The sequence below is a fragment of the Pimephales promelas genome, chromosome 16 (genome assembly GCF_988280905.1).
Source record: "Pimephales promelas chromosome 16, fPimPro1.hap1.1, whole genome shotgun sequence".
NCBI classification, from domain to species: Eukaryota; Metazoa; Chordata; class Actinopteri; order Cypriniformes; family Leuciscidae; genus Pimephales; species Pimephales promelas.
In genome coordinates, this window is record NC_142784.1 from 20,506,723 (window position 1) to 20,519,429 (window position 12,707).

At 39.6% G+C, this 12,707-nt stretch overlaps 1 protein-coding gene across 5 annotated transcripts in view; it reads left to right on the forward strand.

Annotated features, from left to right (window-relative positions):
• Nucleotides 1–12,707, forward strand: part of brip1 (BRCA1 interacting DNA helicase 1) — a 74,410-nt gene that overhangs the window by 2,247 nt on the left and 59,456 nt on the right. For 4 of the 5 annotated variants that reach the window (XR_016146867.1, XR_016146865.1, XM_089121201.1 and 1 more), the window contains 9 exons: nt 294–436; nt 533–691; nt 5,139–5,441; nt 7,841–8,062; nt 9,169–9,368; nt 9,579–9,711; nt 9,795–9,949; nt 12,033–12,201; nt 12,309–12,449. Coding sequence is in view for 2 of the 5 variants with exons in the window: in XM_089121201.1 (XP_088977327.1) it covers nt 294–436; nt 533–691; nt 5,139–5,441; nt 7,841–8,062; nt 9,169–9,368; nt 9,579–9,711; nt 9,795–9,949; nt 12,033–12,201; nt 12,309–12,449 (1,625 nt within the window). In the remaining 3 variants the exon portion in view is untranslated. The remainder of the gene's footprint in view (nt 1–293; nt 437–532; nt 692–5,138; nt 5,442–7,840; nt 8,063–9,168; nt 9,369–9,578; nt 9,712–9,794; nt 9,950–12,032; nt 12,202–12,308; nt 12,450–12,707) is intronic. The other variant, XR_016146866.1, reaches the window with a different exon arrangement.

Consider the following 12,707-nt stretch of genomic DNA (forward strand, 5'->3'; position numbering starts at 1 on the left):
ATGACTTAGACATTTATAGGCTGTTATGTGCATATCCAATGATATGATAAACACCCGATTTCTTTCTCAACCGTTTACGTTCTTAAAAAGCAGGGTGGCTGATATACTGTATACACTTCATACTTGTATACTTTATATTTATTTGAATTAATATTTAATAAATTACTTAGATTTAAGTAATTTAGTATAGCTGATAATGCTGAATCAGCATTTTAAATGTAGATTCAGCAAACACTCTGATACATTACTTAAGTGTAATCCCTTTTCTCATAAAGTATGTATCTTTGTTTCAGCAGTCAAAAGTGACCAGCCTAAAAAGTCGACTTTGTCTTCCCGCCTCTCTGAGAAACTTCAAGCCTCTCTCTCCAATGGAGAACAAGATGATGATTTTAAGATGGACAGGAAGCGCATTCGTACACCAGGCACAGAGCAAAAAGTATCGCTACCAATAGCTTCTATTCCTATGACATTTATTGATTGGCTTGTTGATTCTTGTCATCACACTCAGGTTTTTTTTTTTGTCTTTCCACAGAACAGCAAGCGAAGATGTCTCGAACGAGGAGTGATTTACATTGATGATGATGAAGAGGAGGATGATCTGGGCAGACCCGTGCCTGGGACTCAGAGTTGGACCATGGAATTGAACAGTGGTGCCAAAGCTGCCAGCTGCCAGTCGCAGCCACAGTGTTGTGTAAGTGCACCTCAGACTCATTTTCTACTCGTATCTCTAATTTGGAGAATATGATGTAATAGTGTCAAAATAGCTATGAATAGCACTGTTTGATATTTCTCTACATTTCATCATCCAGTATCCATTAAAGGGATAGTTTACCGGAAAAAAAAAAAATACTAAAAGACGATATTTTTAAGAATGTTGTTGCCCTAAAAGTTTCTCAGTATAAGTAACTTGTACAAGAAACTCATATAGGTTTGGAACAACATGAATGACTGTAAATGATGACAGGAATTATCATTTTTGGGTGAACTATGGCTTTAAGGCTGTTTTCATAAGGATACCACTGGAATAGTATTTATTATTAAATAAACAATATTATAATTATATGTTTAATTTAATAAATTAGATTATCAAAATAATATTATGTATTGCGTTGTATTATACAGTGACCACCAGGTGGCAGCAGAGGATGGGTCAAAACTTTAGTGAATTCATTGCACAGCTGTTTTCACATAGCTGTGTCCATCTCGGATTAAATTTTGTAATTTGACTAGTGCTGTGTCACAAAAAGCCGCATGACTCCTATTTAATGTACACACACATAGTCGCTTAGGCTACATACAATATGTAGGATGGTACTAAAACAATGCTCACTACAGCGTGAGTGCAAAAGTGATTTTGTTGATGTTTGGGGATACTAGATCACAAAATTTATGGTGTGTTGTCCTATCTTTCGAATTGGAAGAAATCTGAAAATTTGCCTGACATTTTATCTGTTATTTGATAACCTTAATCTGACAGTTTGTACTTCATCATTTCCATTAAGCAGAAGTCCTCCTAATGTGGTGTTACCATTCATTTGGCTTTTTGAGAGGGGCTCACATGTAGGGCTATAAAATGCAGCTCAGCATCTCCATGTACTGCATGAGGAAAATCTGATACAGTGTAACAAACACCACAGGTATTCACATAGCCAGTGGTGAAAGGAATCTGTGTCAGTGTGAACGCCCCGTCACACTGTAGGACATATTGCTTACAACAGGCACGATGGAAAAGGGAGTGACTTGTCTAATGTGTTCCTCAAGATTGGTGGACGGTCAACGAAAGAGGACGGCCTGGGCTTGATGGGCGGGCCTATGGGTGTGTTGGGGTGGGGGAAGAAGAGAAAGGAGGCCTTAGGTTTCACTCTCACCTGACACCGTTCTCGGCCCCTGCCAGCGCTGACTGACATCTTCAATGGGCCCTTTGAAGCGAGCTCCAGTTTAATTAAGAGGTTTGCCTTGCTTGGCAGTGATCTGTGAAAGCCTGGGATAAATATTGAATGGGGTTCACCCGCTGGTTACGGTGCTCCGGGGATAAACAGGTGCTTTGTAAGATTGGGGATTTGTGGGGTGGGGGCACTCCGGGGCAGCTATCAGGAGGGCTATATGGAGTAAAGACCTCACTGAAATGCTTCACTCGCTGTCTCTGTCTCTCACCCTCTATCTCCTTTTCTCTCTGTCCATCTGTATGGTAAGGGTGCAGTGGCCCAGGCAGGCGGACAGTGTGAGATTTCAGTCTCTCAGGTGTCAGGCTCTCAGAGCCAGCCTGTTGAAATGCAGTCTCCATTGTTCGTGCTCACACTTGGGCCTGCATCTTCCACCACAGGGCCATTGTAGAGCACAGACAATCTAGCCTCACCATCTCAAACACAGGAGCTGCTCTCTCCACACCTCACCTGGCAAACAGAAATGGCACTGTCTAACAGAACAAACCCATCCCTTATAATGTTTTTTTTTTTTAAGCAGTAACTGATAAGTACTCTGTAGGATCCTCAGCCTCTTCAAACAAGAATTTAATGATTCCTGTTCTGATGTTGATTCGTCTTAATGATTCAGGTTGTTTAACAGTTCCATTAAGGATTCTTTTAAATTTGAGTTGAATTCATTAATTAAACTTCTACATCTGATCCACAAGAGTTTGCCATTTACTCAAACAACTGTCCATAAGAGTCATTAGCACAAGAATCAGACTTCAGTTTTAGTTGCTCTGAATGTTTCTTAATCTATGAAAGTCGTTTACCTGGGAATGTTTTGACTTTGATTCACTCTATGTGTTTTATGAGTCTGTTTTTTAAGTAAATCAGTCATCAGCTATGTATGTTTTTTTTTATTATTCTTAAAAGAGAACAGTTCATAAAAGGCATTAATAACTTGGGAATCTTTTGACTTCATATTATGCTTCTGTTTTTGATTCACTAGCTCATTTAAAGAGTCGTTTACTACTTGCGAATCAGGCTTCATTAGTAGTGCTGTATGTTTTTGTTTCTTAAAAAAAGATGGGTTCATAAAACTTTTGACTTCATCGGTCATTCTGTATTTTTTTTATTCGTTAAAAAGGAGTATTGCACATAGAAGTATTTCATTTTAGAATCGGACTTCACAGGTCGTGCTGTGTATTTGACACGGAGTAGTAACACATTGAACACTTTCCAAATCACTTTCATTTTAGTGTGGTGTTCTATCCACATCAGTGGAAGAATCCTCATGCTGGAACAATTAACAGTACCAACTGTCATGGTTCTGTTTTTTTAAAAAAAAATAATAATAAAAAATCCTTTTAAAAAAGTTCTTTCTCTACTCTTCATGTATCCATTACCCCTAAAACACATCACATAGTGACTTGCAGCTTATTTTTTTGTATTTGTAGTATGTGTGCTGGCCCTGAACCTTAACTAGCTGTTAGGTCCCACTGGAGCTGTGAAATGCTTTCATTGTACACCAGTGCTGCAACAAATCCCCGAAGACGCTTTCCCAATATCCTTGCTCATTTTTTGGTTCCAGAACAATGGCCACATTTTATTAGCAGAGCAATGAGCTGCTAGATGCATCTGCAGGTGTCTGCCCCTGACTGGAACAGCATGCTTGGGTTAACGCTCCCACACAATGCCACACACTGTTTTATTAGGAGCCGCTGTTGAGGTCTGGAGCGGCCTGAGGTGTAGCTCTCTGCTCCGCTGATATCAGGGCCTCGCCGGAAAGAATGCGCCAGTCCGCCTGAATGTGTCTATGGCGGCAGGTCTGGCCAATGGAGGCTGTTATCTGCATTCCAGGGGTGTCTTATTTGCTGTGCTTTAGCGAGAGGGGCCGAAACTGTGGCAGGCTGCATGTAACGGATACCCTTGTGTCAGCTGTTTCCTGCACGGCTACTGACAAGGCTTCCCATTCACAATCGGCTCTTTCTTTCCCCCTGCGATGAATAAGTAATTATTCAGTATAGGAGGTAGGATACTTGGACTGGCCTATTGAATGTGGCAGCAGCAGGTAAGGTGATCGGCAGGGCCGTAACTCTCCCTGCGAAGCCGTAACCTTAGCTGCTGCCAGCTCTCTGTTTATTTAGCACGTCGGACCTGGTCTTTGTCCCACCGGGGGACGGTTTGCAAGACAGGCTCACGTTCGCTTCCATTCTATCACTTACTGTAATATTTAATGACAAACAAGGTTTGAGAAGCAACTCAGGTAACTGGAGCTGGACCTCTTCAGTGGAGTGCAGGCTAAAGGACAGCTTGATCCCTGATGTGAAGGTGTAACACACGCCGTGACTTAGCAGATGCTTATGAGGGATAATCTTACTTTCACTTTTAGGAAAAGAAAAGAAGCTACTGTTATTTCGAAGGACCGAAGGAAGACTGAAAATGGAGATTTTATTTAGCAAAATCGTATAATATTTAGCAAATTATGCATGCTCATTTAGATGCCAGCATTTAAAAAGCAAAGTTAAAAAAAACCCAAATAATTTAATTACAAATGTAATTGATCTTTAGAAAATTTCCAAATGAATATTAATTTTCACTATTACCATTTAAAGTGATTTTTATTTTAGCATTATTTATTTATACAAATACACCTGCAATATCAACTAATTATCAGTCATGCCTGGGCAAAATCATGTTGTTGAAAGGGGGGGGAAAAAAGTAGTGTAGATTAAAACACTTGACAAGCTTTTCTTGTTTTATGCATACAGTATTTCGGTGCTAGGATAATAACACTGTCTCCCACAGAATGAAGCAATGACTCTTTTAGACACCAACTGTGTTACACATGAGTTGTGTCATTCCCATGAATGGAGGGGAAAGTGGGACACTTAAAATGGTCATACCATCCTCAAGATCGGTTTCACCACTAGAGCTGGCTGCAGGCAAGCATGGCCTTTTGTGTGAAAGCTGCAATTAAAGCGATCCAATCGGCGGCCCAGTAGCATGAACAATGGCACGGTCTAAAATTACAGTCTTGCTTGGGGTCATTCTGTCTTGACTTATAGCTTTTGCCTGTTATTTGAATGATTATCTATACGACTGCTGATACAAAAGCCTTTTCATGAGCTGGACAAGCAAGGACTGTAGAATTGCTTCAAGTAGGTTGTTTCTCCTTGTAATATTTACGCTTGACTTGTTTTTCTCTCTCTCTCTCTTTGTGTCTGACAGTCTCCCGTGTCTTGTTCTCTCTGTCCTTGCGCCAACCGCAAAGCAGGACAGAAACTGGTTGAAAAGTCCAAAGACAATGAGAAAGACAAAGAGGGAAGCGAGAGGAAAAAAATCCCAAAGATCTTCTTTGGCACTCGTACTCATAAGCAGATCACACAGATCGCACGGGAGCTGAAACGGACGCTTTACTCCACGGTGCCCATGACAATACTGTCCAGCCGAGACCACACCTGTGTCCACCCCGAAGTGGTACCTCATGCCAACCGCAACGAGCGCTGCAGGGAGCTGCTGGAGGCCCAGAACGTGAGTCACCCCTTCCCACCTTACACCGTGACATCACAACCACCTTTGAGTACTGGTTCTTCATTCATTTGTCATCATTAGTGCCTCTGAGAGGGATAAAAGAGTAGATTTAGAGTTTAAGGCCTTTTATGAGACTGAACTCGATATTGGTGTTGCGAGAGAAACCTAAAGATCAACAATGAAACTTTTTTTTTTCTAGTGATGCACCGAAATGAAAATGATTTGCTGAAACAAAAAATTCTGGAATCTTCTAACGATAATTAGAAATGCTAATTTTATTACTATTTTTCATATTTAGCAAAAATCTATAAATATTAGAGTATTTTTAAAATAAAATATAAGTAAATATTTGTTATAACTAAATATTCTTGTATTGTTTTAAAATTGATATTTCTAATTGGTAAAAAAAAAGTTCTGCTGCCATTTCTACTTAAAGATCTTGTTTCTGACAACTTACAGTGTATAGATGTAAAAACAGCACAAATGTTGTTCAATGCAATGATGACTTCAACCATACTTAGTGTAAAGTAGTACAGATGCAAAAAGTCACATTATGATGTGATCAACCATTGCGAAATCTGCGTGGATTTAAATTTGAAATGACTGGATTTCACCTGCAAAAATTCACAGAACAACAGGAAATGTGGCCGCACCTTAACCGATTCAGTCTGCGTTTTCAACATTTGACTGAAGAATCATTTTTTTCGGTGGTCGAAATTGTAGTGCATCCTTATTAGAATAGTGTCAGTTTAGATGTATTATTATGATAACAGTGTGTTTTCCCCCTCTGTGTTTGTGTAGCAAAATATCACGCCTTTATCTACAGAAAGTATACAGGTCATGGCCCTGCTTCATCATTGAGTGTTGGGCAAGTAGTGATCTGCTCATCATGAATTTGTTTGCCTTTGAAAGTCTTAAATTGGATCTTGTGAACGGAGATTGACCTACTCTTTACTGTGGAACCAAACACCTCATTTCCTGATCTTCACAGTGGCCTGCAGGCCAAACAGCAAGTGTGGCCACTTATTCTGTGAACCCACTTCTCCTTTCACTGTAATACTGTCGTAAGAAAAGAAGACGAGCTACCCACACTGAAATGCAAACCCTTGCTTTAAGGTTTCACAAACTTAATCTCCGTCACCAAAGTTGTGGAAAACAGTTACAGGCGATAATATCCCCAATCAGTCATACAGACCTTTTTTGTTGTGCAGCCTTGTCAAAGGCTTCAAACACACTTTGTTCCAGTGGGAGATTCGGTATTGTCCGTGTTACTTAGTCTCTGACCATCGGGCAGCCCACATAATGATACCTATTATGCTGTCACCACAGGTGTCCACTCACCTCTCCACTGTGTCGCGCCCCTGCACATGAAAGCGGGGAAGACCGTGCCGACAACCCTGCTCAGAGAGAGGAGGGAATGAGCTGTCATTTTCCTCATCCTCCCTGAGGCCCCATCTCTTGTGTCCTCTTATGAGCCCCACTCCAAGTCTTTATTCTGCTCTCCTGGCCCTACTGAATGGCTGAAGTGCGTAGGCCTTTCAGACACTTGTCGTTAGTTCGCACACCCCTCAGTGATGCCATCATCACCTTCATAAGAGTCGGAGGACAGGGGAATCAAAACGGCACGATCAGGTTGACGTTTATCCCATGCTCTCATTGACGACTAATCCCTCTATCAGCCTTTCAGCAGCATGTTACAGTTTCCAGTGAATTGCGAAACAATGCACAGATGCTTCCCTTTTCTGCATTGCGGCAGCTGCCTAAATAATCATATAACAGCACATTAAAGGCATAGTTCACCCAAAAATGAAAATTATGTCAGTAATTACTTACCCTCATGTTGTTCCAACCCTGTAAGACTTTCGTTCATCTTCGGGACACAAATTAAGATATTTTTCATTAAATATGAGAGCTGGATCACTCCTCCAAAGGCTTCTGAGGGATTGATAGTCCAAGTGACAGTGGCTCAATCTTAAGTTTATCACGCAAGGAGAATACATTTTGTGTAAACAAACAAACAAAAATAACAACTTTATTCAACTATTCATTTCCTGTGTCGGCTTCTGACGTGAGTTTACGTACAGCACAGCCCTTCTGTGTTGTACATCACACGTAGGCTCACTTTTGGCCGACGCTGCTCATGTTTGTGATGCTTGTGATGTAAAACACAGAAGCGCTGTGCTGTTACACTATGTCAATTTAGAATTCAGAATGTTCATTTTTGGGACCATCCCTTTAACAGTCTGTTGTTGTATCAGTTCATGCATTCCCTGGGATTCAAACCCACAACATTTTATGCTTTACCACTTATGCAGTCTTTTTAAAATGCATCTCAAGCACACCTCTTTTTATAAAGCGATGTTATCTGTATCCGTTTGTGTATTTCCATGTCATTTCAGGGTCTGTCATGCCGGTACTACCACAATGTGCATAAAATGCGTGATCAGAGCTCTTTACAGTGGGTTCATGGGCTAAACCAGGCCTGGGACATTGAGGACCTGGTGCGTCTTGGTGGCAAGCTGCGGTCCTGTGCTTACTACGCAGCTCGGGATCTCATGCAAGAGGCCTGCATTGTGTTCTGTCCTTACAACTACCTGCTGGACCCCCTTATTCGTGAGAGCGTGAGCATCAATCCATAAACTACCATATAATCTAAGTTTCAATATACACAAAATGTAATTAACTATATTTTTATTTATATAGATGCAATTATGTTGCTTTATAGAATATTTACATTTCTACATTTAACTTTTTTTGAGTGTTTTGTCACACTTATCCTTTTAATAATATATTTTAGTGAAAGTGACTAAAAACCAGGGTTGTCAAGCGAATACAATTTTTAATCTAATTAATTGCATGATGTGCCAATTAATTCATCTACTTAATCGCAAATGAATCTCATATCAAATTTTGCTCAGAAATTAGCTCCAAAATGTAATTTAAAGTTATTAAAGTCATTATTGTGTTAAATGAGGGGGGAAAAATTAAATTGACTTCATGAAAAGTAGCTTTTGTAATAAATATTTGATTTGATTTAACATATTTTATCATACACAAACTTTTACGGTACAAGGGTGATGAAATCAGACAATATTGTGTTTAAAATATACCGCAATATTAACTTATTTATTGAACAGTTGTATATATCACATTTACACTCGTGCTATTTGGAACAAAAACAGCACTCATGTGATATTGTAGTCAATGCTCGTGTGAATTATCATTTGATTTAAATATGAGACGACAACTGCATTTTGCCCCAATATCTCGAATTTTAGGGGCAGTCTCACTGAATTCTATAGGCTATATCAGGCAGTGAGATGTTGCCCTGCTTCATGTTGTCACCAATCAACTGTTTGAAATGTAAGATGATGTACGTAGGTCTGGGGCAGGTTTGGTGTGTTAATTGTTAATTGAGTTAAGTGTAACCTGAACTGTGCATGGTTCCTGACAAATAAACAAATAATAAAAAAATAAATATATATATATATATATATATATATATATATATATATATAATTGCATTAAACTATTTTAATCCTGTTATTTTTCCATAGCTAATTAATTAAATGAATGCGATAACTCGACAGCACTACTAAAAAGTTACATTTAAAAAATCTGTCTACCCCTAGGTTAAAGAAGTTAGTGAAAGTCTTCAAATAAGATTGATAACATGTGTTTGGATTCAAGGATTTTTATATGTATCCATCTTTGCCCCTCTTTCCAGATGGAAATCAATCTGAAGGAGCAGATTGTGGTGCTGGACGAGGCTCATAACATAGAGGATTGTGCCCGTGAGAGTGCCAGTTTCACCCTGAATCAAGCTCAGCTGTTGCTGGCACGTGATGAGATCGACGGAATGGTGACGCTTAACATACGGCGTGATCAACACAAGTCACTGCTTGCATTCTGCTGCAGCCTTGCCAAGTATTTCCCCTCTTTTCTTCAATAGTTTCACATCATACGTGGTGGGACATCCATATTTGACTTCATCACAAGTTGTAGTCTGCGGAGATCTGCTTTCTGAAGATTTTTAATATTTCTTTATGTGGACCAGTATGTAATTTGTGTAAATTGGGAGCTTATAGTCCATTAAAAAAAAATGAATTATATATTTATATCCATACTTTTATGTAGCTGGGTGCAGGAAAGCTGCGATGGCTTGGAGGAGCGTGAATTTGAGTCTTCATGTAAGGTCTGGTCAGGCACGGAGGTTCTTGGCATCTTCCATGGCCTTGGCATCACAGCAGACACCTTCTCTTTGCTACAGGTATTCTTCCCCTGTGTACCTTCCTCCCCTTTTACCAGGAGTATACTAACAGTCTCCCCTTCTTTTTTATCTGATTTGTGTAGAAAAACCTGGCAGCGGTGCTAGAGAAGGAGGAGCGAATAGGGATAGTGAACGGGAGAGAAGACACGGTGCAGGTTCCCACCATCAGCTCCAATACTCAGTCAATGCTCAAAAGCCTCTTTATGGTGCTGGAATTTCTTTTCAGGCAAAATTGCAGGTCATTATCACAAACTACCCATCATTCTTCTTACCTTACTATCTCTAAAAAGGGTTTTGGCAGTCATTTTTAAAGACCCCTTGAAATGGCAATTGGAGTTTTATGACTTTTAGCCCATGTCTTTTTTCTTTATGGGTATCTGTATGCTAGTCTACACTTAAAAGTTGGCAAGATTTAAAAGAGAACCCCGACGCAAAAAAGGAACCTATGGTCTAATAACACATTGGTACCTAGTCGACCATTCTCTGAGATTTGTTTTCATGATAATTGAATGTAAAGAGTTTTATCTCTGAAACTGTTTAGCATATAACGCTAGTATATGGGGGCATATAATAAGTTAAAAGAAATCACTAGTTAATACAACCAACATGGTTCAAAATAGCCCCACACTAAAGGCCATTGCACACCGAGCACGAAATATTCGTATGCGTATTTTCGTGTTCGTCAGCTTAAAAATTCGTCACGCATAGAAACCTTGCACACCGAGTCCGTTGCGTATTTCTTAAACCTTTGCGGGAAAAAACGCAAAAATACCAAATGGATTCGTCAAGCAGTGAGGATGATTTTTGCCCTCTCTCTTATTGAAAAGGGAAGAAAGAGAAAATATTACGTCCATCCAATCCTGAAATTGCGCCGAGAGGAAGGAGAGTTCCTTATCAAGGAGTTGCGAATTTATCCTGAGCGATTCAAAATTTACCTCAGAATGTCAGTGGGACAGTTCGATGCTTTGCTAGCGATTCTGGAGCCACATATTAAAAACAAGACCACCAATTTCCGTGAACCAATCGATTCTGAACGGAGACAGGCAGTGTGTCTGAAATGGACCAGGTATGGACACACACACGGACAAACACACACCCGCGCGCGGCCCGTTGGAAGCGCTGGGCAGACAGAACAGCTAGGCTGTTATTGTGTATTGTGCCCAAATAATACATTAGTTATCGAATAGGCTGCTCAATCACACCTTATTCGATCCTAAATTTCAATCTGATTGAAAGGGGAGGTTTATTAATTTCATAATCCAATATAGAGAAGAGAACATAAACACTTGATCGAATTTAAAACCGAAACTGAAAGCACGGCGCATATGTGTAATGATTTGAGGACGAGCTCCCCCCGGCCCTGAATTGTCAAAAGACCTCTCAAAATGCTGGCTCTGGATGCGAAAAACGCAGAAAATCGAACCCGATCCGATTAATTTTATGACGGACGAAAGTTTCGGAGGCGGTGTGCAAGCGTGACTGACATAACGTGAGGTCGAATTTTTTTTTTAACGTGCGAAAATTTCGGATGCGAATTTCGTGCTCGGTGTGCAATGGCCTTAAGACAGTAACATAATGAGGGTCCCTGCCTGCAAAACGAAGCATTGAGAAATTTGTACGTGTACAGACCGTTTAATAAGAAGATATTTTATGAAGACAGACCACTTCGTGTATACAGGCGGCACCATCTTTGGAAAAAAGTCTCGACAAGTCGAACCACGAACGCCATTCATACAGTTCAAAAGTTCGACTAAACGAGATTGTTTTCAAAGATGGCTCCTGTCTGTATACACGGAGTGTACTGTCTTTATAAAGTATTTTCTTATTAAACGGTACCAAAGTTTTTTTAGACCAAAGGTTCAGTTTGCATCAGAGTTCTCCTTTAAGTGTAAAAGAGAACTTTAAGTGTAACATTTAGAGAGGAATCATAAATTCAAAATAAGCTGCTATAAGTAAAATGATGAATTTTAGTTATAAATAATCAATGCTTGTTCCCCATTCACTTTTCTACATTTTTCACTTAATTGCTCCAATTGTTACCTACATTATATTTTTACAAGATGTTTTCATTACATAGAAAAAAATGTTTATACAATTGAATTGCTGTATTAATAATACATTTGAAATATTAGTTTGAATGGAAAACCATTTTTTGCTTCTGATATTTAAATTCAGAGGAAATGTGGGATGGTGAAACTACTTTAAAATTTCAAATAATAGCCTAATCCCAAATAGACGCCTGTCTCTTTTACACTCCCTGGTGTCAATTTCACATTCATCTATTGCTGTTACTTAGTTTCTTTGTTTGTGGATATGTACAGGTTTGCAGATGATTACCGAGTGGCTCTCCAGCAGAGCTACATGTGGACAACCCAGCAGGACCTGCCCGATGCTCAGGGCTTTTTTGCACGACCCCAGCGTCGCCGACAGAGCACCCGCACCAAAACTCTGGTGCACACCCTGAGCTTTTGGTGCCTCAATCCTGCTGTGGTGAGAACAACTTTGCTTTTGCAGAAAAAAATCTAACTTAAATGTTGTTAGTATGAATATGATTTGTAAGCTGTTACTGTAGTGGTTGGCGGTGTGTGTCTTGGCAGGCATTTTCAGACCTGAGCGATTCAGTGCGGACTATCGTGCTAACTTCGGGCACCCTCTCTCCCATGGGCTCCTTTTCCTCTGAACTTGGCATCAAATTCTCTATCCAGCTGGAGGCCAATCACGTTATCAACAAGTCACAGGTCATTGTTACATTGATAGCATGCTACATACATGCTACATAGCATTTATCAGGATGTAGATCTACCAAAAATACAGTTATATTGTTAACATTTATTACAAATTACAAATATAAAAAAATTCTATTTTTCATATAATTTATAATACCTGCTAAGCTGATAGCAAAGCTCTCAATTTACTCTAGCCTTTAGTGTCACATGATCCTTCAGAAAATATTCCAATATGTTGATTTGATGCTCAAGAATGATTATCTTAATATT